Source organism: Tiliqua scincoides, chromosome 14 (genome assembly GCF_035046505.1).
Source record: "Tiliqua scincoides isolate rTilSci1 chromosome 14, rTilSci1.hap2, whole genome shotgun sequence".
NCBI lineage: Eukaryota > Metazoa > Chordata > Lepidosauria > Squamata > Scincidae > Tiliqua > Tiliqua scincoides.
The window spans coordinates 12,393,645-12,418,313 of record NC_089834.1 but is presented as its reverse complement, the minus strand read 5'-3'; the positions used below and the strand labels follow the sequence as shown (position 1 = coordinate 12,418,313).

General features: G+C 52.6%; 2 protein-coding genes and 1 non-coding gene across 3 annotated transcripts; 1 reads left to right on the top strand and 2 right to left on the bottom strand.

Annotated features, from left to right (window-relative positions):
• Nucleotides 1–834: 834 nt before the first annotated feature.
• On the bottom strand, nucleotides 835–10,955 carry GLTP (glycolipid transfer protein). Its single transcript, XM_066609863.1, has 5 exons — nucleotides 10,790–10,955; nucleotides 4,340–4,401; nucleotides 3,537–3,670; nucleotides 2,713–2,863; nucleotides 835–1,772 (listed from the first exon to the last, which is right to left on the bottom strand). Exons 1-5 carry the CDS (start codon nucleotides 10,890–10,892, stop codon nucleotides 1,590–1,592), a joined length of 633 nt encoding a protein of 210 aa, XP_066465960.1. The 5' UTR covers nucleotides 10,893–10,955; the 3' UTR covers nucleotides 835–1,589.
• A 2,123-nt stretch (nucleotides 10,956–13,078) lies between these two features.
• Nucleotides 13,079–13,242, bottom strand: LOC136634670 (U1 spliceosomal RNA). The gene has a single exon (XR_010793327.1). It is a non-coding gene; the product is annotated as a U1 spliceosomal RNA (small nuclear RNA).
• Nucleotides 13,243–18,927: 5,685 nt separating this feature from the next.
• TCHP (trichoplein keratin filament binding) lies at nucleotides 18,928–24,470 on the top strand. Its single transcript, XM_066609839.1, has 12 exons — nucleotides 18,928–19,132; nucleotides 19,240–19,450; nucleotides 20,143–20,199; nucleotides 20,459–20,527; nucleotides 20,647–20,820; nucleotides 21,032–21,144; nucleotides 21,578–21,644; nucleotides 22,043–22,215; nucleotides 22,991–23,072; nucleotides 23,168–23,353; nucleotides 23,822–23,965; nucleotides 24,160–24,470. Exons 1-12 carry the CDS (start codon nucleotides 18,960–18,962, stop codon nucleotides 24,190–24,192), a joined length of 1,482 nt encoding a protein of 493 aa, XP_066465936.1. The 5' UTR covers nucleotides 18,928–18,959; the 3' UTR covers nucleotides 24,193–24,470.
• The last annotated feature ends 199 nt before the right edge of the window (nucleotides 24,471–24,669 follow it).

The window sequence follows — 24,669 nt, the reverse complement described above, 5'->3', positions numbered from 1 at the left end:
GTGGCTTCCACTTTTAGCCATCACAGGCAATATTCGTGAATCCTTTCAAAAGCCATCACATCTCGGGACAGTGAGTTCCACAAGTTAAATACGTGTTGCACAAAGAAGACGGCTTCTCGGGCCCATCCTGAATCTGCTCCTTGTTGGTCCTTCAGGTGATCTCAAGTCCTAATGTTGTAAGAGAGGTGCTTTCGGTGCTGCAAACTCTTTTACTCCCAGGGCTGGCCTTTGGGAAGCCAGATGGCACCGCGAGGGGAAAGGCAGATTCAATTCCAGCACTACCAGTTGCTCAACCTGATCTTAAAGCCAAGATTCTGCACCCAAGACCACATTCTGCCACTTTTCTCTGCCCCCACAGAATTGCAGCATAACATAGCCTTCCAGAAAAACGAGACTGGGATGCAGAAGCGTATTTTGCAGGGTGCAATATAGAACAAAAGAACCACCCTGCTGCATGAGGCCCATCCAAATCTCACCTCCTGCTACCTACAGGGGCCCACAAGTTGCCTCTGGGTTACCCATGAGTAGGAGAGAAAGGTCTCTCTCCCCCCACCACCGGTATTCAAAGGGTCGGTGCCTCTGCTCCTGGGGGTAGCACGTAGCCATTAGTAGACCCATCATCCATGAAATTATCTTATCTAATCCCCTTTTCAAGTAATCGCTATATCTTGTGGGGATGAGTCCCAACAGTTAACAGTATGCTATGCAAAGAAATCCTTCCTTTTGCCATAATTGTACGTAGCGCAGGAATGTGCAAGCCCCCTCCCTCCGGTGACTGCAAGACAGACATGGAGTCCAAAGAAATACCAGGACACAGCCATGCGTCTCTCCTAAATCAGACTTTATTTTTTGGTTTTCCTGTCTGTGTGTGTGTGAGAGAGAGAGACCACAAGAAGGCTTGGATGTGCAGTAAACTGCTTAAGGCCTAAGGTGACTCTGTGTATCAGAAACCAGCACATCTTCAAAACAAGAACAAGAGGTCAACACGACGGGCAGCAGTTCTAAGTCGGAGTCAGTTATCCCTGAAGAGATCAGTTTGAGTCCCACGAGGTTAAAAACATAACTCAGGTAAGGTCACTGAAGGCTGTAGCTTTGTACAAAATACACACACTCTGCTGTGCTCAACGTGGAGAGAAGGCCACTCGCTCACCAGCTGCGCACCCAAGGTGGCAACCACGTACCACCAGGATGTACCTGTTGCTTCCTGGCGTCTAACTATATAGGCAATCCAAGATATACAGAAGTTAAAGGAAGACGCATCCGTCCCAGAAATAAATATTAAGAACACTTTTCCCAGTTAGCTAAGCACTGCAGCCATTCACCCCTCGCTTCCTGAGCCCAGGTTGAAATAAATCCACCAAGGGAAGGTCATGAAAAGGAGTTTTTAAAGCCCCAGCTCTTGAAGGAACAGCAGGACAAGAGTTCCACGAAGCCACGGGGAGGCGGCGTGGATGCAATATTGCTTTCACTTTGGTAGAAAAGCCCTCCGAGATCTCGGCAGCCCCGAGAGATTCCAGCACAGCTGCAGGGCTCACAGTGATGGGGTTTCTTACTGAAGGAAGGTGGGGGTGCTGTGGGGAGGAGGTTGGTCAAGCTTTGTAGTTGAGTTCGGCGTTCATTTTTATGTACATTTCATAAATGGCGTCCAGGATCGGGGTGGCTTTCACTAGGAACTGGTGGATCTTTTCCAGCGTCTCCTCCTCTTTCACCTCCTGGCCCTTTTCGAGGGCTCTGAACAGATCCGATCTGTATGGGAGAGCGTAGCCGGAGCCCTGGTTGGAGAGGAAAGCTGGTTAGGGGCCCGTGTGCCACGCACACAACACTGTGCCTCTCTCACTCCTGACTAAAGCTGAGCACAACTAATCAGTCTCTGGTTTCACATCGTTAGGATCGGGTTACTTCGGCGTCACTAACAAGGCCCCCAGTTTGTTCTTTCTGAAGGCCGACTCACGGTGCTGCCCTCACTTCACCTAGAAAAAATGGTCTTGTGAATGTGCCCACACAGGGTCAGACCCTGGAAGATGCTACAGAACTTCATACAGATACTTTGTCTAAAAGCACTGCATGGCAGGTTGGCGGGGTGGCGGCGGTGGACTGTGACAGAGAACGCTGGCTTATTCTTGATTATCATCCACTGAAACTAGCAGGCAGAGTCTTAATTGTGTATGGGAGAGAGAATTACTACTTCAGTAAACCTGTGGAACTCACTGCCACTGAAGTGGGTCACATGCTTACCTGCAACTGCACATAAATTAACAGTGGCATACGATGCAGCACTCTGAAAATCTGAGTATTTTTTTAAATACTAACAAGTTTCTAGCCCTCATGGATGCAAAGACCACAAATCACCCCAAGCTGTCGTACAAGAGGGTGAAAAATGCTCTCTCTTTTCAAATCATGCATGATAACAGAAACTGCTATTGTCACTTTGCTGCATAAAAGGTCTCAAATGCTTCGGCCTTTCCTTGCAGGGAAGTCCCTCCGGCCCCCTCCCCAATCATTTTGGTTGCCCTGTCCTGCACCTTTTCCAGCCCTATGGTGTCCTTTTTGAGACAAGGCAGCCAGAGCTGAACACAGAATTCCAAAGACCGAGGCAGGTCAGCTAAGGGAGGGGCACAGCCCGGCCAGCCAGCTGGCTCTCAGGAGGCACTGCACTTGGTGGACCAGCTTGGTCTGACTCAGTGTGGCGGATCTCAAGGAGTTTGTGCTCACCAGGAAAAGCTTCTGAAGCACCCAGCCGTGGTACTTCTTCAGAGCTATCTCATAGGCTTTGGCGGCGTTGACCCGGATGAGGTTTGGGTTCTCCTCGTCCCTCTCTCCATCACAAAGGCTCTGCAGGAGGACTTGTATGAACTTCAGGCCCCTGCAGGAAAGGCGGCAGGTTAGCGAGAAGAAGAAAAGAGCACCAGCCGTTGAGAAAACCAAGCTGGGCAGTTGCAGGCATTGAGAGAACCTGCCCCAGTGCCAGGCATGCAGCTCTCTCGCCTTGTCCTCCTGAGTCTAGCTCCTCTCAGGGCTCCCTTATGCTAGGAAAACATGGGGGAGCGGAACAGAAGTAGGATCCTGCCTCCCCCTGTGTCAACATCTGCACTGAGAGCGCCTCAGGGCGGAGCTGGTCCCCTCATTCTTGTCAAGTGCCATGTATGTGAGGAACGCTAAACAGGGATAATTGTCTGCGCTGTGTGGGGGTTGATGCAGTTCTTGAGCCATAATTATTATTCTCACAACACATTTTACCACCTCTAGAGAAACCTGGATCCTGAGAGCGTTACAGGTGCAGCAAAGACAGCACAAGGCAGATAAAACACACATCATTGACTCTCGTTGGGCACCTCCTTTCTCTTTAAGTGGACAGACGCGCACTCCATTCCAAGACTGCATAGAGGCCCTGACTGTTTCCATCGGGCTGACTTGTCCCCCAGGAACCTCCCCAGTGATCCAGCATTGTATCTACTGGCTGGTATCCCAAAGTCATCCAGGACAACTCAAAACCACCACCATCCCACAGAAAAAGACAAACCCAGATTTCTCCCCACCTTTTCAGCCACATAAGGGCCAAAGTGGCCCCGATTTTGGGCCAAGCTGACCCATGCATCTCCTTCTCCACCTCCAAGATGTTCTGCAGCGTTTTGAACTTGGTTGGGTTGGATTCGTAAACGGCTCGTATCTTCTGAAATGGGAACAGTTAAGAGAGAGTCTGGTCTAGATCAATTTGTTAGACGCTAACAGATCTGGCCAACATAATGTAGGACAAAAGCCTTCAGAAAGCTCTACTCTAGAAGGATCTGCTCCAAGTTCCTTTCTTCTCCACTACAACCATCTTCTGTTTCCATCTCACTTGGTCTCTTTGCTGCAATTTTTTAAATAATCAAAATGACAATGTACTGTAGTAATTAAAAAACCACAGTTGTCCATCCCATATACATAACTGCTAATAATTTTTTTTAAGATGCCTATAAATCCATTCAACATTTTTTATTGTCTTGGTATGTACACAATTAATTGCTATTTCTGTTTTCGCATATTCTTATAATGGCTCAGTTCAGACAATCCACTAAACCACTGTTTGCTGGACCAAGCAAGCCTGAATGCTCCTCCCTTCCTCCCCTCTCGTCCAGCTAAATGGGAAACATGGTTTGTACAACCACAGCTATCCCATGCTATCTGAATTGGGAAACTGTGGTCTGAGAGCTCCCCACAAACCAGGATATCAAATTGCCACCTGCTATCTGGAGATGCCAAAGACTGCACATGGGATCCTGAGAGAACTGAGCACTATGCAAATTCTCTGTGACAACATTACAGCCCATCCTGTGTGTGCAGAATGGAGAACCCTTACCTTGATGTTCCCAGTTAGATCGGCTTTGATTGGTGCATATACAATGGCTGCCCCCAGGCAATCTAGGGGAAAAAAAGAAGACCAATCAGTATGGCCTGAGCTGACCTCAAGGAAAATATCTGCTTCCCTGTTAAAGCTCTGCAGGGATGGACTGAACCATTTCTATGGAAGAGTCTCCCTGGGAGGGGAGACGTGAGGGCTGGTACGGAACCCCATAAATTATTGCAATGCTATCCTTGCAAAACACTGTAAGAGGAGTCAGTATTATTATCCTCATTTTGCAGATGAGGGAGAAGGGAAGGAGAGGAAATGGCTTGCCTGAGGCCACCTAGTGAGAATTCCTGGTAGAGTGGAGACCAGAGCCAGGAAACTCAGGACTTGCAGCTCCGTCTCAGACATCTGTGTTCAGTGATACAAACAGGATAAATATTTGAAATGCAAGGTGATGCTGGGTGATCAAAGTATCTGTACTGCATACCCCCCAAAAATCTCTCTACACTTGTTCAAGTCAATGCTGGGCCCAAAGGGATGACCCTGGCGCTTCAGGAAAATGCTTCAGCTTGGACTTTGGCAAGTCTCCAGTTGCAAATTCCACAGTTCCTCATCCCCAAGTCTCCTCTGCAGTGCTGCAGCAAATGTCAGGTACTTCCAGAATAGCTTTAAAGAGAAACGTGTTGTGAGAATGCCACCAGCTTGCAGGCTCACTCACAAGAAGCAGTCCTACTCTAGGTTTTCAAAGCAACCCTTTGTATCATCCCTGCGACGGTGGCTTGGGGCAGGAGTTGAGGTGGGGAAAGAGAGCCTTTATCCTGCAATTCCTAACACAACAGCTGATATTGTGAGGGCTGGAGCAGAACAGCCTGGCTATTGTCTGCCACAAGCGGCCCTGGGTCAGAGAGGGATGTCTCTCCAAGCAGCACAAGGGATGGAGAACTGAAGTGGGGGAGGGCACCAAATGGGACATCCATTCCTCAACCAACATCCCAACATCTGCAAACTGCTGTGGCTGCAGAAGAGCAGCGGTGGGTGTTCATATTGTAACCAGATTAATCTCCACTCATTTAAGAGGGAGGGATTTTTAAACACACAAAATTTCACCAGTGATGCTCAACTCATAAGAACATAAGCAAAGCCCCGCTGGATCAGGCCAAAGGCCCATCTAGTCCAGCTTCCTGTATCTCACAGTGGCCCACCAAATGCCCCAGGGAGCACACCAGATAACAAGAGACCTGCAAGGCATTCTGGGAATTGTAGTTTAAGAACATAAGAACAGCCGCACTGGATCAGGCCAAAGGCCCATCTAGTCCAGCTTCCTGTATCTCACAGTGGCCCACCAAATGCCCCAGGGAGCACACCAGATAACAAGAGACCTGCAAGGCATTCTGGGAATTGTAGTTTAAGAACATAAGAACAGCCCCACTGGATCAGGCCAAAGGCCCATCTAGTCCAGCTTCCTGTATCTCACAGTGGCCCACCAAATGCCCCAGGGAGCACACAAGACAACAGACACAACCTGCGTCCTGGTGCAACTCCCTGCAAGCTGCATAAAAGGTGTTCTAACACAGCATCTGTTGAAGATGCAACAGCCTTAATGCATTTTTTTGCATTTTCTGGTCCTGTCTTATCTGCAAGTTGGGCTTGTTTCTTAAATAGGTGATTGGATATAACAGTCCTTAGGAGCCCTGCACTCCTGCTATTTAACTTGAGAGAGGAAGGTATTGATTTAGCCTAGTACTGCATCCTTTTCTCAGCAGCTAAATGTCCCTGAGAACATGGTGGCAAAAAAAAAAATTGATTGTGCCACCAATAAAAAGGCTGGTTCAAAGAGATCAGGGATATTTGCTTTGTCAACAAAACAGACACACTTCCAGAAACGTTATTTCAAGGAGCAAACTGTCAGGTGTATTGAAAAATGTTCACGGTCTTTGACAACCATCACCGGGGGTTGAACCATTTGACTTTTCAGCGGTATAATTAACGTCATTTCCACTGCATCTGTTTTTATTTAAACATAAAAACCATACGGGGGCTGCAGGAGGCCACTGAGCTGATAGTTTGCATCTCATTCTGCCCCCAGCCACTATTTTGCACCTGGCTTTGGTTAGTAGATCTCTGGGATCTTGTCCCAGTAAGATCCAGCATACCTGAACTCAGACCTGCCTTTCAGGCTTGGTTCCTGTACCTGTAAAACGGGAATAATTTAAAGAGCAGCTGATTCACAGGTCTGTTGCTGCAGGGAAAGGCTGGTGCTGCTTCTGTCACTCCAAGAACCAAGTGGAGACGCCAACAGCAGGTGAGACTAACAAGGAGGCACAGCCTTCCACTTTCTGAAGCTGCTTTCCCAATGGACACATTCCCCCAGCCAGATGCCAGAAGAAACCACACATTCCTGTTTTTCTAGTCCAGGCTGGTTGGTTGCAACTCATGGTCTCCCCCGTCAAGCCGCACAAGGTCTGAAGCAGGTCTGAAAGTTGGCCAGGGGTGGTTGGGGCCTCCCCCTCCATTCCACCAGCTTGGCCTGCTCCAGTATGCACATGCCAAGCAAGGACACCTGTCCTCTCCACACGCAGAAGTAAAAGGGTGACACATCCCGTCCCACAGCAGCCAGGGACTGCAGGGGTCAAAGTCAGCCTGTTTCACTTCCTGGGTGATGCAACAGGTGGGGGGACTGCTCCAGCCTGAAGAAGTGCTCAGCCAGGAAGTCCTACTTTAGGCATCTTCTCTGGTGCAAAAAAGGCTGGCATGGGGTGCCTTCTCCACAGGGCTACCGGGCTAAAGTGTTGGGGGCTTTAAGGGTGAACTGGCAGAGAGACCAGAGAGCTAACATTGTGTTAACAGTGGCAGGTGTAAGGAGATCCATTACAGGCCCCACAGAAAGACTATGGCAACTGGAGGTGACGGAGGGCCAGCCACGCAACAGCAATGATGGCTACAATCCAAACCAGTGAGCCACGCATATAAAGAGACACTTGCAGAGACAACAGCACACTCCTAGGCACAGTGACTCCGAAGCAAGTCCCTGACCCAGTTCTCATCCCCAGGTAAGCGTGCACAGGACTGCAGCCTTCACTGTCTCGAGCAGCAGATCACATTCGATGCCACTCAGGAAGCAGGCAAATGCATCAGCCGCCAGCCAGTTGGGCCAACGGGAACGTCCCAGACCTGAACTTGGCTGGCCAAGTTCCGCCCACAGATGCAAACGTGTCGGAAACAGGCCTGGATCCGAACAGCTCGTCTGTCAAGCTGGCGGGACTGATTTAACCTCCAGCTGATTAAATCACTGGAGTGAGGCAACCCAGCCTCTTGCCAGAGGAGTCACCCAAGGGGACAAACTGATCTAATGGAACAAGCTGGGCCTGCCCAATTATTCCACGTTCCCCATTGTTGAGAGGCACAGGGCTGTGGCGGAGGAGAGCAGCCCACTAGGAATGGCACTGGCGTGAGCATGTGCAGAAAGTCCCAGCTCGACTCCGTGGGGAGCAGAGTTCAGAGGGTCCCTTTTCACCTTTTCCTGGGACCTCAGAACACCACACTCCCTTGGAGTTTATGCCTTAAATTGCTGCAGATTTTTGCTCTTTACAAACTAGGGATTCAAATGCACATATAAAATTTTACTTTGCATCTATTTAGAGTTTCTTCACTGCAAGCAGAGCAGCTTCACATCATGTGAATGAACATAATCCTTTTTATGGGGGAAAAGGGAGAAGGTGCCCCCCTTTCAGCACCAGGGCAGAGTGCAAACAGCGTGGAAATATCTGGTCTAAGTCCCGACTGCCAGCAACTCATGTTTCTATGGACACAACAGTTGAGCACGCCAGAGGGCCTCCTCTAGTTCACCCATTTTTGCCCAGGTGTACACATTTGGTCCCTGTAGCATATATGCAAGGTTGGGCAGAAATGGCTTTTAAGTCCAGTTTAAGTTCTCCGTCTATATAAATGGGACTTTCCTACCTCTCAGGGTTACTGCACAGATCACGCATCCAGAAGCAAGCGTAGCAATACGAATGTAGCCAAAACGGACAGGCCTTAATCTCAACCTGGGGAAGCAGTTCAGGTTCTGACAGGGTTCCAAGGGAACAAGCCCACTCAGCGGCTGAGCAGCCAGGAAGCAAACAGATGCGCCTCTCATTTTCAGAGGTGCAGCAGGACTGCAGACACTCTTGCCTATTAAGGAAGAGGACTCCCTGGGCCACACCTAGGTTTGAGCCAGGACAGGCCCTAGCTGGGGAAGAGCACTTCCCAGGTTCAGGCAGAGGAGCTAAAGCTCCCTTCAACTTGAAGAGTTGCCACCAGTCAGTGCTGGCAGCCCAGGGGACCAAGCCCACCAAAGCAGATCCACCACTAAAGGTGTGAGGGGGAGGGGGTCAAAGATGACAGCTTCACACTCCAGACTCTTGCCCTTGATCACAGCTCGACAAGATGCAGACAGACATCCCAGCCCCGAGAACGAGAAAAGTTGACAGGAAAATTGCCTTGTTCGGAGAAATCAAGGTCTTATCTAGCCCAGCATCCTGTTTTTGCCAGGGGACAGCCAGATACCTTCAGGAAGCTCGCAAAGAGGGCATGAAGGCAAATGCGGCTCCTCTGGCTGTCCACAGCACCTGGTTTTCAGTGTGCACTGCACCTATACATGGAGGTTCTACTCTTTTCCAACTTGGCTAATAGGTGCAGAGACCTCTCCACCATGAAATGATTTATCTAATGCTTTTACACAGTGTTGAATCACAGCATCTAGTCTGTTTGCTACCACAGCCAACCAGGCATCCCCAGCGAACAGCCTTCCCCCTTTGCACGAAGCCTCTCAACATGGATCGCTGGTTAACTGAAGTCCAACTAAAAGAGTATTGGTTTTGGTTCCCAATAACTTACAGATACATTTTCAAATTTATTCTGTAAGAAAGAGAGGGGGGGAAAAGACAGCTAGACAGTGCGGCTTCTCAGATGCCCCCCAAGGCTGGCACAGTGCGAAGGCAGGGCATAAACATAATCAGCCCAGGAGAGAACAGAGCTTCAGTTACATCCATTATAAAAAGCAGGCTCCTTATTTAACAAAACAGCGATCTCGTTTCTTATATACTGTATTTCAATCGCTCGTCGCAAGAAATATAGCCGGGCAGGACAAAGGACCGGCTCCTTCCTTGGCAAACATTTGCTCAAAGTCTCAGCTTACTGCAGGTCTGGGCCACGGGCATTTTCCTTAGACAAACAGCCATCAAAGGACTTTGGCATCTCCCGAAGGCCAATACAGTCCCTTAAGGAGCGGCAGAAGATTTAAACCTCTAAGAGGGAAAGCGTTGGTGGGGTCACATGAGGCGATTCAGGCTGCAGGAGATACCCTCTGTCCCCGGGTTACAGGGAATGCCATGTTTCCAAGGAAATACAGCCCCTCCCCAACTGGGAGATCAAGAAACACAGCAGGATTTCACCGCTGCACTCCTCCAGTTGTTTTTCTGTTTGGTAAAATAAGAGGCTGGGACTCCTGGTCCACGCAGCATTGAGGAGCTAGATATGCACTTCCAGTTTGGGAGGAAAGCTGCACCCGTCCCAAGAGCACACCTTCCTGGGGGAAGGGCTAGGCTGGTGGTTGGTCAACCCAGCTGAGGGCCTGTCTTCCTGTAGGGATCTCCTGCCTGCAGCCGGAGACACGTCAAGGCAGGGCTGCAACTCCTCACCCTGGGAAAAGTCCAGGAACTGCTGGGCCAAGGGTGCCAGAGCTCTCCTCACTGTCTCCAAACCCCTGATCCTCTTCCCCGCACGGGAGGCTGTGGGAATTGGTCCCACCTTCCACTCTTCGTTCATGCAATCCCTAACACGAACTAGAGAAGTTATGAGGGTGCGGGGGGGGGGGGAGAGCTCCCCCCCCTTCTCAGCAGTGGCCAAGCAGGTGCCCCCTCACCTATCCATCTTCAAAGGCAGACTGCCTTGAAACAGGGAAGTTCCACTAGAAGTCTTTAAGCCCCAGCAACCCATTTTCCGGGGCAGGCTTTTGCCTCCCACCCTGCTTGTCCCACACAGGAGTGAAGGGGGGGGGAATCAGAAGCCCCCCCACCGATCTTTCACTTCTTCTGCCACAGATGCCTTGGGGGGGGCCTTAAACGAGTCGTTCTCCCTCCGCCTCCAATCCCACCCCCTCCTGCAAGGTGCCAGTGACAACATCGCCTGCCTTGCAGGGCTGTTGTAGGGATTCCGACCAGGTCTTGCCATGCAAGGCAGGAGTCGCTCTTAGGGCCCAATCCTGCGCGTGTCTGCTCAGAAGCAAGTCCCACGGTAGTCAATGGGGCTTACTCCCGGGTGAGTGCGGACAGACTGGCAGCCTCAAAGCCCAGTGCTGTGCAAGTCTCCCCATGCAGAGGGGCACTGCTCCGCAGTGAAGCGGCCCTTACTCCCGAGGAGGCTGGGGAAGCTTGCAGGGCCCCCGGAGCGAGCCAGGCAGGCGACCCCGCGGCTCACCGAAGAAGGGCGGCAGGTGGGCCACCGTGTCCAGGAAGGGCTCCGTCTCGATCTGCTTGTCGGCCGGCAGCGCCTTGAACTCGGTCTCCAGCAGCAGCGCCATGGCCGGCCGGGCGGGCGGGCGGGCGGGCAGGAGCAGCAGCCGGAGCCGGCGGGGCTGCGGAACCGAGTCGCTTCCCGGGGCGGGGCTCGCCCCATCGCCGCCCCCGGAGGCGGGCAGCCGGGCGGAGCTCGCCCGCCCCGCAGCCAGCGGGCAGCGCCTCCGCCGAGCATGTGCAGAGCGCCCAGCAAGGGAGGAGACGTGCCTGAGCAGCGGCGCTCGCAGCCCAGTCCCAAGAGGGTCTACTCCAGAGGAAGTCCCATGACGTTCAGTGGGGCTTGCGCCCAGGAAAGTCCAATCCCAGGCAGGTCTACTCAGAAGTAAGTCCCGTTAGAGTCAATGGAGCTTACTCCCTGGAAAGCGTGGGTAGGCTTGAGCATGGGGCTTCGGAGGAAGCGCGGCTCTTCAGACAAGACCAAGAGATTGGGGTTTGCAGACCCCTCGGGGCAGGCACCGGGGCTGCCCCTGCTGAGCCAGTCGCAGCGAAGGGAACTACATTGTATCGGAGCGGTCTGGAGACTGTAGGGGCTGAAGAGTCTACAGTGTAGCCTCCTACAATGCAGCCTGTCCTCCCTACTACGGGGAAGTAAATCCAGGCTAGACACAAGCCCGCAGCCAGGATTCTAGAGGTGGGGGGGCGACTTTTTTCAAGGGAGGCAATGATGTCGGGTATCTCTACTGGTGGGCAAATGAAAGGATAAGTCTGGAGAAACAGCAAAGACCCAAACTCCCCCAAATTTCAGGAAGAAAAAGTAAAGTGGGTTTTTTTGAGAGAGATGCATCATTAGCTGTCAAGCCAGGTGACAATAATTGGCATAGAATAAATGCCTCTCTGCATGCATGGAAAATGTCTTGCCTACACAGAAATAACATGCAACATATCCTTCCATTTACACACCAGTGCAATACACAGCCTTGCAATCCCACAAAAGTAAAACATATCACTGGGATGCAGGTAGTATTTACTTGTATTGAAAGTGCCTATTTAACACCTATCTAGTGCCTATCTAGCACCTATCTAGCGCCTATCTAACACCTATCTAGCGCCTATATAAAACTTTCTGTGCCTGTCATCCCAGGCACAGAATCCTTTGGCCGGATCCCAAAGGATCTCCTCTATGGAGAACTCGTGCAAGGAAAGCGCCCTACAGGTAGACCACAGCTGCGATACAAGGACATCTGCAAGAGGGATCTGAAGGCCTTAGGAGTGGACCTCAACAAGTGGGAAACCCTGGCCTCTGAGCGGCCCGCTTGGAGGAAGGCTGTGCAGCATGGCCTTTCCCAGTTTGAAGAGACACTTGGCCAACAGTCTGAGGCTAAGAGGCAAAGAAGGAAGGCCCACAGCCAGGGAGACAGACCAGGGACAGACTGCACTTGCTCCCGGTGTGGAAGGGATTGTCACTCCCGAATCGGCCTTTTCAGCCACACTAGACGCTGTTCCAGAACCACCATTCAGAGCGCGATACCAGAGTCTTTCGGGACTGAAGGTTGCCAACAACAACAAAAAAGTGCCTGTCATTTACACTTTCGTTCATTCTGGGCTCCCTCTTTACTCATGTTCTTCTCTTGCTTTTTGATGCTGCACCCCCATCCCAAGTCTATGCACTAAAGGCCCAATCCTATCCAACTTTCCAGCACCAGTGCAGCCTCAATGCAGCCCCGAAGTAAGAAAATAAATGGAGGCCGCCTCTGTGGCTATAATGGTGATTGGGCAGCAGTGCTCTCTACAAGCAGCAGGTTGTTTATCCCTTGATGCACAAAGCTTAATCTACCCTGTCAGTTTTCTGAAGCACCAAAAATTGGGTCATGACCCACTGGTGGCCCACAGACCCACAGTCTGAGAACCACTGCACTAGGAAATATGTCTTCTTGATTGCAAGGGTATTTACCTGCAAGCAAGCCTGCATTCAACCACTGGTCTGATTCACTGATTCTTCTTCTGAGGCTACAATCCTATCCACATTTCCTAGGAGTAAGCCCCCATTGACTATAATGGAACTTACTTCTTGCCTAGGACTGGGCTGTGACTATGCTGCCCAAGTGGCTGGAGGAGGAGCAAAAAGGTTTGCCCCTCATGCCCAGGACATGCACACATTCCTGGGCCTGAGGCACATGGCTTGCAAAGGCATGCATACATCTCTGGAACAAAAGCACATAGAAAATTCCTCTTATCTTTGAACCAGCCAGACCAGGGGAAAGCGCGAACGCAGTCCCCCACTACCACAAATTATGCAGTCGAGTTTCCCGCATTTGGGGAAATCGCAGGGGTCAGCACACCCGCAGTGCAATGGATGAGCCTCACCCTGGGAAAACCACCTTCATGATCATGGTGTCTCCCCTGCCAGGTAAGTATGAGTTGGAATGGTCCAACACACCCTCGTCCCACGCTGGCTCTGCCACCGAACACACAGTGACCACAGCTGAGCACCTTCCAGTACTTCAAGGCGGCGAAATTGCAAACGGACCCTTTCCTCCAGCCTTACTAAATGGGGTCCTGGAGAGAGCTGCGCCCACAGTCCCCCTGCTCTGCACCCTGACCCTGTCCCACAATGCTCTGCTGTGGGCAAATCTGCATACGTATGCGTAAAAGACTTTGCCAGCTTCCCATCTGAGGCTCCAGGCAGCAAGTCAGGAGGAAGTACAATGCTTCCTGTGTCTCTCTGCAGATGCCTCTCACTTATGTGGCATTAGGGCTTTACTGCTTTCTCTATTCCTATAGAGAAATCCCCTGCATGCATGCATGCCTTTCATAATGGCGGGACTACAATGGTCCTCTCTGCAATGTACTAGCAGGCTGCTTCACACATCACTCTTTGGATAACACACTTTTCCGGAGCTGCCTTCCTAAAGTGAGGACCACTGTGTGTATTTCTTTGTCACTTTTAAAAAGCACAATACTGTACAATACGAGCACCAAATCTGCAACTTCAGCACTTTTGAACAGCCATCTACCCTGTTCCACAGCTAACAATAAAAAAAAAACAAACAAAAAAAAAACCACACATCTGGTCAAGTGACAGAAAGCCGCAGGTGGGGGGAAAGCTAAGCATCCACCCCCCTCCCCTGCAAATACACACAAAATCCAGTTTGGGGGTCCCCAAGCTTCTAGTTCTGGCCAAAGGTCTGAGCAAAGTACAGAAGGAAAAGTTGTTTTGTTGACCAGAATCTGTTAAGTACCAACTTAAATGCAGGTCCGTAGCCAGGATTCTAGAGGTGAGGGGGGCAACTATTTTTTCAAGGGGGGCAATGATGTCAGGTATCTATACTGGTGGGCAAAATGAAAGGATAAGTCTGGAGAAACATCAAAGTCTGGAGAAACATCAGATCAAAGTCTGGAGAAACTCCCCCAAATTTCATGAAGAGAAAATAATGTGGATTGTTGTATCAATAATGTAACAATAATTTGCATAGAATAAATGCATCTCTGCATGCATGGAAAATGTCTTGCCTACACAGAAATAACATGCAACATATCCTTCCATTTACACACCAGTGCAATACACAGGCCTGCAACCCTGCAAAAGTAAAACATAACACTAGGATGCAGGTAGTATTTACTTGTATTACGGGCAGGAGGTCTGGTCTAGAGGGTAGGGCCTCCGTTTGCCTGAAGATAACATCTGGAGGTCACCAGTTTGAGGCCACCGACACCGTGAACGGCGAGACCTTGAAGTAGCTGACAAGCTGAGCCGAGTTATGCCGAGTTATTCCACCTGCTCTTTGGCCGCTGTCAGCCTGTGTGGGAGGAAAATGGAGGCCAGAATGTGATACCAGATCCTAAAAAGATCCATCTGAAATGTTGTGGTTCTTGAAAGACAGAACCTTCTTCAATTGTAAAAATCCCTACGGGGATTTAGAACAGCCTGCCTATGTAAACCGCCTTGAATTAAAGTCTGAGGAGAAATCTGACGACCAAGAAAGGCGGTATATAAATACCTGTATTATTATTGTACAGAAAGTGCCTATTTAACACCTATATAGCACCTATCTAACACCTATATAATGCCTATCTAGTGCCTATGCAACAAGTATCTAGTGCCTATCTAGCACCTATCTAGCGCCTAACACCTACATGACGCCTATCTAGCACCTATCTGACACCTATTTAGCGCCTATCTAGCACCTATCTGACACCTACACAGTGCCTACATAACGCCTATCTAAAACCTATATAATGCCTATCTTGCACCTATCTAGCACCTAACACCTATATAATGCCTATATAGCACCTATATAGCCCATATAGCATCTATTTAACCCCTATCTAGCACCTAATGCCTAATGCCTATATAGTGCCTAACACCTATCTAGTGCCTATATAATGCCTATCTAGCACCTATCTAGCGCCTAACATCTACATAGCACCTATTTAACGCCTATATAAAACCTTAGTGCCTATCTGACTCCTATAGTGCCTATATAATGCCTATCTAACACCTATATAGCGCCTATTTAACACCTAGCACCTATCTAGTGCCCATCTAACACCTACATAATGCCTATATAGTGCCTATATGCCCATATAGCATCTATCTAGCACCTATCTAATGCCTATATAGCACCTATGTAGTGCCTAACACCTATCTAGCACCTATATAATGCCTACCTAACATCTATCTAGCGCCTAACACCTACATAGCACCTATTTAACGCTTATATAACACCTATTTAGCACCTATCTAGAGCCTGCCTGACACCTATACAGTGCCTATAAAACACCTATCTAACATCTATATAGCCCCTATTTAACACCTAGCACCTATCTATCTAGTGCCTATCTAACACCTACATAATGCCTATGTAGCGCCTATATAACGCCCATATAGCGTCTATTATCTATCTAGCACCTATCTAATGCCTATATAGCGCCTATGTAGTGCCTCTCTAGCACCTATATAATGCCTGCCTAACACCTATATAGCGCCTATTTAACACCTATATAGCGCCTGTCTAGCACCTATCTATCATCCATATAACACTATATAGCGCCTATCCAGCACCTATATAATATTTGTCGATGACACATTGCTGATGCATTGATACATATTAAAATAAAATTAATTTACTTTACATCAAAGCAAGAGGAAAGATGTGCTATTGGAACACTAGTTTTCTTTACAATGTTCATTACTTTTAAAAAGCAAAGTACAGAAGATGTGAGTTCATTGACTCTGCCTGGTGGAGCTGAATCCTCCCACCTTTTGGAGAGTTGAATCTCCTTGGAACCAGGCGTGGATCCAGTGTCTGTATTTGGGAGGGGCCATGAGCACTACCTTCAGAGCCCAGGTCAACCAGGCAGGTGACCTGGGCTCTCGACTTGGAGCCGCTGGAGCTTATTGCCTCTGTGCCGCCTGGGGTGACCATCTCTGTGAGCCTGCCTCGCACTCCAGAGGCACCCTGCTTTGGAACTCTTAAGTGCATACCCACTCCGCCCTCTCAAAAAGGACCAGTATTTCAGCTTCCACAGTGCCAGGAAACAGATGTGCAGGCTTCCCAAGGGCTTGTCTCTCAGTGAACGGATCTGAATTAATTTTAATACCATCCTATCCGCAGTGTACAAAAGAGGTGCCGGTGGAGATGTAGGCAGGGCTTATCAGTGCCATCTCTGTGCGTGGGCACCTCCACACTGACTCAGTCCTCCTGCCATGTTACTTGGGCTGTGCAAAGGGAAAGCCCCCCCCCCCCCGCTTTCCCATCCAAGCCTGCCAAATGAATTACAACATCCAGAGGCCCTGAAGGAAGAACTTCAAGCTGACTCCTGTGTAAGTGCAGAGAAAAGGCAGCACCTGGTCTACAACAGCCCTGCTGGGGAAGTGGAGAAGTGTCTGTGTGGGCCGCTCCATTGTGTTTTATCAGCCCATCTAACAGGAGAGGGGCAACTGCTATGCTCATTAAACCGCCTGATCCGTTTGAAACATTTAGTAAGGCCTGGAATAATTCACGCTTCCTCGACGCCAATCTGTTGGGAAGACCAGAGGGGAGAATCACAGTTCCAAGTCGAAAGGAGGGATATGGGGGTGTTCGGCCAACACAGGTTTTGTGTGCATGGGGGGGGGAGCATTCACTGAGGCTCCCACCCCATGCACAGGATTGAGGCCTTTTGTTATATACAAAAGCTAAACTTGGGCCAGACCTTAAGTGCTGGAATTTAAGCTAGGGAGTGGCAAGGATGGCTACAAGCTACCTCCAGGACCAATCAGAGGATGCCTCTCAATCCCAGAGCAGCAAGGGCAGGAGCAGGGAAGTCCCCACAGCTACTGGGGGTTCAACGTGGGAGGAAGCAGCCACTGGGTCTGGACAGGGCTGGAAAAGACCCTCCTTTGTCTGAAATCCTGGAGTGTGGCTGCCAGTCAGTGTTTGGTGCTATTGAGCAAGATGGAGCAAGGATCTGACTCTAGAAAAGGCAGTTAGTTTCATAGAATGGAAGGGGATGGAAGGAGAATGTGTAACTGAGCATGTACAGAGTGCAGAGCAGGACAGCACATCTGGAAAACTCTGATAAGCTTCTCAGAGGCAAAAAAAAAAAGTGTTGGGGCGTTGCTCTCACGCCAACTGGTGAAATATATAAGTGCAGGGGATGGTCAGAGCTTGTGGGCAGTGCCAAGGGAGCTCCGGTTTGCCAGGAAACATGTGGAGTGCAACAAGAGTGCCTCTGAGCATGTGCAGAATTTTTCCCTTCTTTTTTTCTTTTGCCACCACCACTTTGACAGCTCAGAGGAGGGCACCAGCCAGGCAGCCTGGAGGGTTCGGAGCCTGGCACTGAGGAGGCCATGTGTGTCACCAAGGGCAGGCCTGGCCAGGCTGGCAGGGCGAAGGGTGGCTCTCAATAATTCAGGGCCAGGCTTGGCTTACAGGCGGCGCCGCCAGCCGCGGGGAGGGCACTGCAACCCTATCCCTGGACGGGGCTCATTGTCCCCTGGTGGCTGGGGGGGGTTGTGGAGCCTTCACAATAGCCCTGCCAGGTAGGCCAAAGGGCGACGTAGAGGCACAACAGCCCTGTCAAGTAGGCCAACTCACAACAGCCTTGCCAGATAGGCCCAGGAGGTGACGCAAGAGCCCTGCTAGGCAGGCCAAGGGGTGTGGTGTAGCCACAACAGCCCTGCCAGGTAGACCAATGCACAACGGCCCTGCCAGGCAGGCCAAGGGGCGCCAGGGAGCCACAATAGCACTGCCAGGTAGAGCAGTGTACAACAGCCCTGCTAGGCAGGCCAAGGGGCGCCAGGGAGCCACAACAGTCCTGCCAGGCAGGCCAAGGGGTGTGGTGTAGCCACAACAGCCCTGCCAGGTAGACCAATGTACAACGGCCCTGCCAGGCAGGCCAAGGGGCGCCAGGGAGCCACAACAGCCCTGCCAGGCAGGCCAAGGGGTGTGGTGTAGCCACAACAGCCCTGCCAGGTAGACCAACGCACAACAGCCCTGCCAGGCGGGCCAAGGGGCGCCAGGGAGCCACAACAGTCCTGCCAGGCAGGCTAAGGGGCGCTAGGGAGCCACAACAGCCCTGCCAGGCAGGCCAAGGGGTGTGGTGTAGCCACAACAGCCCTGCCAGGCGGGCCAAGGGGCGCCGGGAAGCCACAGCAGCCCTGCCAGGTAGACCAATGCACAACGGCCCTGCCAGGCAGGCCAAGGGGCGCCAGGGAGCCACAATAGCACTGCCAGGTAGATCAGTGTACAACAGCCCTGCTAGGCAGGCCAAGGGGCGCCAGGGAGCCACAACAGCCCTGCCAGGCGGGCCAAGGGGCGCCGGGAAGCCACAGCAGCCCTGGGCCGGGCCGGGCCGGGGCGCGCTTCGGCTTACGCAGCGATCCTCGTGGGAGCTCCTCCTCCCTCGCCTAGCCGCGCTCCAGCCTCCCGTTAGCCGCCCGACGGCCCCGCCTGTCTGCGCATGCGCGCGCTCTTGCTCTCGCTCTCGCGCCCGGTTGGAGTTTGTGCCCCAGCGGCCGCCGTAGCCCGGCCCGAAAGCGTCGCCATGGAGACGCCATAGCCCGAAAGCGCCTCGGCCCGGACCGGAAGCGTCGCCTGGGAGACGCCGGCGCGGACCGGAAGTGCCGGGAGCGACCGTTGGAGCCCGGGATGGCGCTGCTGTGGAGGGGCGGCCGGGGCGCCGAGCAGCAGCTGGCGCGGCAGCGGGAGCAGGAGGCGCGGCTGCGGGGGGAGTGGGAGCGCCACCGCCGCTACCTGCAGGAGGCCCGCGTCTGCAGCGCCAAGCAGGCCCAGTGGAGCTCGCGCCAGGCCTTCCAGCGCAGGTGGGCCCCGCCCCCCGCGGCAGGGGGCGTGAAGGGGTCTCCCCTCCCCTCCCCCCCGGACAGTCACGACAGCCCTGCCAGGTAGTCACTCCCAGCTCTGCCCGCAGCATGGCCGCGTATCACCGGGAGCGCCTGCAGCGGGAGAAGCAGGCCGGCCTGGAGCAGAGGCGGCGGCGCCTGCAGAGGCTGCTGTGCGAGGAGCGCGAGCTGCTGGCCCGGGAGCTGCGCGAGCTGCGGCTGAGCGAGGAGGCGGCCCCCGGCGGCCTGCGGGAGAAGAGCGAGGCGCTCAAGGCTGCCCGGGAGGCGCGCAGGAAGCAGGTGGGCCGGCGCGTGGCGGCCTGGAGGCCCCTCTAGCACTGCGGCGCTCAGGCGGGCCCCCCCAGGCAGCGCAGCGGTTCCCAGACCTCCAGGACTGACGCTCCCATCGCGAAGGGCAGCGGGGCTTTGTGGAACGCGGCAGCTCCCCGGAGAGCTTGGGAAGCGCAGGGTTCCAGGACTGGTTCCCGCAGGGCCAGAGCCAGGCCTCCAGCGAGGGGGGGCAGAGGCCTGCAGCTGTGTTCATATGTCAGACTGCTTCTGGCCCGTCCCTGAGGGCATGTGTCCTTTGGCACTCTGTTGCAGGCCGAGAGAGAGGTGGGTCTCCTTGCCCTCTGACCCGCTGCCCCTTCTTCCTCTGTGAGGTGTCTGCCTCCACAAGTGAGATGTCCAGAATCAAATGGTTCTGCAGGACTTGGAAAGAGAAGGGGGCTTTCTTAGCCTCTCCTCTTGGAAGCTGAACTGTCAATGTGCCCAGGGGAGAGGAGGCTGCATGCACTAGAGGCAGCAAACCAGCTGCCTTGTTACATTGCATTTGGCCAGGCCTCCCCTCACCCCGCTGCACTTCTGCCGTCAGAGGGGACAAGGTGCCGCTGAGCCTGTGTGAGTCACTCATTGGCACTCTTCTGCCCCACATCACCCGAGAGAAGCTGAGTTTTTATAGGCAAGCTCTGTCTTTTTTGCTTTGCAAGCAGGTTGCGGAGGAGCTGTTGTATGAACGCTGGAAGAGCAACAGTGCCAAGCTACGGGAGGTAAGCAGGGACTGGGGCTGGGTGGACAGGCAGGGGAACAACCCGGGGTGCTTTTGCTCCAAGAAACTCTCTCTCGAGATTCCATCATGGAGCAATTCTTAGTAGATTGGCCTCCTTCTGGGGAAAGATCCAGGCTCCTGTTTTAAGCGTATTTCCCCAATAAGGAGGCCGTGCCTGTTAGGCTTTCTCGTGTGAGCAAGTTCCACAGAAAGTTGTAGCTCTGACCAAAAATCGGCATATCTCGTGCTTCCCTCTTCAGGTTCAGTCTGACCTGCACCAACAACACATAGTAGAGGCCTGGGGGGATCAGCTCACGCAAAAGCAACAGGTAGGTGGAGCTCTTGCTCAGCCCAGTGGAGACCCAGCAGGCACTAGCTGTCTCTCCTCCACATACTCCTGCTTGAGAGGGTGTGTTGAAGCTCGAGCTTCTGCTTGGCCTTAACACAGCAAGAAGCGACTGAACGGGAAGAGAAGATTCGCTCAGAAAACAAATATGAGGCAGCCCGGCGGGAAGCCCTGGAGAGGATGAAAGAGGCGGCGGAAAAGAGGAAGCAGGAGGATAAGAAGCAGGCTGAGTTCTTGCAGCAGCAGATGGAGGAGCTCAAACTCCGGGAAGTGGAGGTGCGTGTTGCTCTCTTTCCAACAGGCTATTGCAGGAGGCCCTGCAGGAGTTGAAAAGGGAGGCCTTGAGTGGGTCAGAAGTCAACTGCTGATGGGATAGTCAGCTCCAGCAAGAGCTCTGTCCCATCCACCATCTTGTTTCTAGTGGCAGTGGTTCAGGGGCAGGAGGAGAGCCTGAAGGTGATGGATTCTCGGTCACTTTTTTCATCAGGCCACAAAGCTGAAGAAGGAAGAAGAGAACCTGTTGAGACAGCGCTGGGAGCTGGAAGCGCTGGAGGCAGAGAGGAAACGCCAGGAGCAGGACAGGAAGAAGATAGAGCTCGGGTAGGACTTGTGGGCACTGCTTGGGAGAAGAGCAGGAAGGCCCACAGGCATCAAGGGACAAAGAGGCTGTCTTGGAGCCTTATTGTGTCGTAGTCTCCCTGCTCAGTGGAGATGTGGACAGGGCAGCACTCTGCTTGGGGTATAGGGATGCTTTTCTGTGGATGCACCGGAAGAGGTTTTACCTGCAGCAGAGCTTAACTCCTTGCATCAGAAGCAGCCAGGAAGTTGCTGGGTTGCCAGCCCCAGCCCAGTCAGTGATGAACTGAGGCACTCTTCATGCTTCCTCTTTTCCAGGCTGTTCCTATCAAGGCTTGAGACCAAGCCCTGACCCAGCACTTGGCCCTCCCCAAAGCCCAGTTCTTTGCCGTGGCGAAGCACTGCGTTCCCTCTTGGAGTGACTAGCGGTGGGACTTATTTGCTCCTCTCTTTCCAGGCGCTTTCTGAAACACCAGTATCATGCCCAGCTGCGAAGGCGGGCTCAGCAGATTCAAGAAGAACTGGTATGCTGGAGCCTGAGAGTCTTGCAGAGAACGGGCGAGGGCTGCCTGGGACACTACTCTTTAATCCTTGACAGCTGGTGGGCGGTGGTTATCAGGACCTGGCACCTTCACTTAAAGGGTACAGGTAGCAGATGATTCCAGAGTAGGAAGTGAGAGGTTAGAAGGAGTCAGGGTTTGGACTCTGTGTCAAGGAGGCTGTTTCTTTTGCCTTGGTGCTGTCCTTTGCTGCCATCAGGTGTTGTTATGCAGTAAGGAAATGTGGGGGACTGCCCGAGAGTGGAGGCAGGAGCAGATTTCATGGGAAATGTGGCAGCCCCCTCCCCAGGCAAGTGGGGTGGGGTGGTCTTCCGCCTTCATCCTGCTGGCTGTATGCCAAAATGGCTTGTTCTTTCCCCTAGAAACAGGACAAGCAGATCCTCCTGACACTGATGGAGGAAGAGGATAAGAGTCAGTGCCTCCAGTCCGCCCGGCGGGAGCAAGCCGTCGCGGCCGTTGCCTGGATGAAGGAAGTGATTGAGGAGCAGCTGAAGCTGGAGAGGGAACGGGAGGCAGAGCTGGAGACAGTCTTCAGGTGAGGTGGGAGCCAGAGTGGGGGGTGGGGGGTCCTGATCCAAAACCAAGTGGCAGAGAGGGATATTACAAGGCTGTGGAAAAATAAGAGGCAGCACTCCTAACTGATTTGGGAAGGGGGTTCCACAATTCAGAAAGAAGGTAGTCCAGCACTTTAGAAAACTTGGGGGAATCGTGACAATGTGGAAAAAGCAGGCTCGGTTCAAAAACCTGCATCACACAGCTTTATTCTACTTGGTGGGTCACCATCTTGAAAAACAGCAATCTAGGAAAAAGAGATGCTACAGCAGGTGATGATATCGGGGGGGTGAGAACTGGTGGCCCCCGATGTTCTTCATTGCGACAAGTGGGCTGAATTCAGGCATGGAGGTTGCCAGATTTTATACCCCATGCAGTCATGTTAGGCCACAGTTCATGCCAGCCTGCGTTCTTCTATCATGTGCTGAAAGCAGCAATTCAGACACCAGGTGGTAAGTGAGACGAAGCATCCTTGAACGTTGCAACACCTTCCCCAGTTTACAGAGCACTGCTAATAAAGACTGGTTTTTAAAGGTCTTTAAAATAAAGCATTCTCTGCTCCAGTGCCTGGGATCTGGGTGAAGAGCAGTTGGGGAACAAAATGCCTCATCACAGGCTTCCAGCCAAAACCAAGTGACCCAAGAGCTTTGGGTTCTTTCTGCTATTGCAGGCCTTTCAAGGTGGGAGCTGTTGAGCTTAGGCTGTCTCTGTTCATGGACTCCAAGTCAGACTCTCTCTGCTCTTGTTCTTCCCCTCAGGGAGGAAGCCAAGCAAGTGTGGCAGAAGCGAGAGGAGGAGTGGGAGAAGGAGCGGCAGGCGAGAGACAGGCTCATGGTTGAGGTGAGGCTTCTTCCTTTTCCCCACAAAGGGGAGGGGCAAAGGACCCTGCTGGTGATCAGGCCCGTCCCTCTATTTTAATTTTGCTCCTCCCCCAGGTCTTGGCAGAGAGAGAACGCCAGATCCAAGAGAAGATGGAGCTGAACAGGCTGGCGCAGGAGGAGTCCGTGAAGTGCCGGGAGCAGCTGATCCAGGAGCTGGAAGAAGCAAAGGAGCTGACGCAGCGAGAAAAAGAGGAGGAGGCTGTGCTGAAAACCGCCCGCAAGCGGGAGTTAGAAGCCCAGGTGGGGTCCCCTGGTGCAGAGGAGGCCCGCTGCAGTGGCCTTCAGGGAACCACCAGGCACTGGCCACAGGCCCCAGTGCAGGCTGTCCCAGGCCTGGAGAAGCCATACATGGCGTTCATTGGCTGCTACCCCAAAACGACACACTTTCTCAGTCAGCTTTCAGAACCATGGCCAGTTACCCTGCCCTTGCTCCATGGCTGGTCTTAAAGATGAGGGGAGGCTTAGGGAGCAGGAGTCTCTCTACCTACTGAATTGCTAGCCTGCTTTCTCTCCCCAAAGGGCATTCAAAGCGGCTTTCCTAGTTGTGGAGGAGATGAAGGTGGCTGGCAGGGGAGAGGGCCAAGGCAGAGGCATTCATCGGGGTGCCAGAATGCTGCTGGGAAGGCCCATGGAGGTTGGGGGGAGGCCTCTACTGCCAAAGGTATGAAGAGAGCCTTCCTCTCCCATCCCTTTACATAAACCCTGTAGCTGACAGAGCGCCAGCTGCGGGAGGAGGAGGAACTGCAGCGTCAGCACCAGGAAGAGGCAGCAGTGAGGCTGGAGGAGCAGCAGAACGAGGAACTGGAGCGCCTGGAGGCGAGGCGCATGATGCAGCAGGGCTACTGCAGCAAGGTGGGCAGGCCTTATGGAGATGCCTCCTGAAGCCGGTCTGTCCTGAGCACTGCCTAGTTTCCCCTCCCCTTGGTCCTCAGAGAAGATGGGGCTGTCTTGCACCCTTGCCACTTCCATCGTGGTCCAGGGAGACAAGGGAGGTTCCCAGCAGAGCCAGACTGACAGCACATCCCTTTTGTGCATCTTTTGTTCAGCCCTACAGCTACCCCAAGACAGCCTGGACATAAGATGGGACTTGCATTCAGGTCTCTGAAATGGGGGCTGTGCTGGTAGTGCGGACAACCCCCTTTCCCTGACAAGCCAGCCAGAGGCCCAGACATGGCAGAGAGAAGCACTCCCGACTGCAGCTAAGGCCATGCGTGGCGCTCCAAGGAGGAGGACTGCGGCCGGACACACCTTGCTGGCAAGAACTCAGCACGTCCACGTCCTTGTGGCTGGCAGGCCAAGAAACGAGCAGCTGGAGCTCTCATACAGCCTTAGAAGTTCAATAAAGGTGTCTTGTTTTTAAAAGGGGTTTGCTGCTGTCTGTTGCTCCTGGCACTTTCATGGTTCTTTCCCATCTCCCTGGGAGTGGCAGGAAGAGGACAGCTGTTGCCCAAGGCTCAGGCCTGCAGTGGCTGCCAGCAGTTTCCTGGTTGAGTTCTTGGTTGGCAGGCCTTGTGCAAGTCATAACTTTAACCTGTGATACCGATATCCTTGACAAG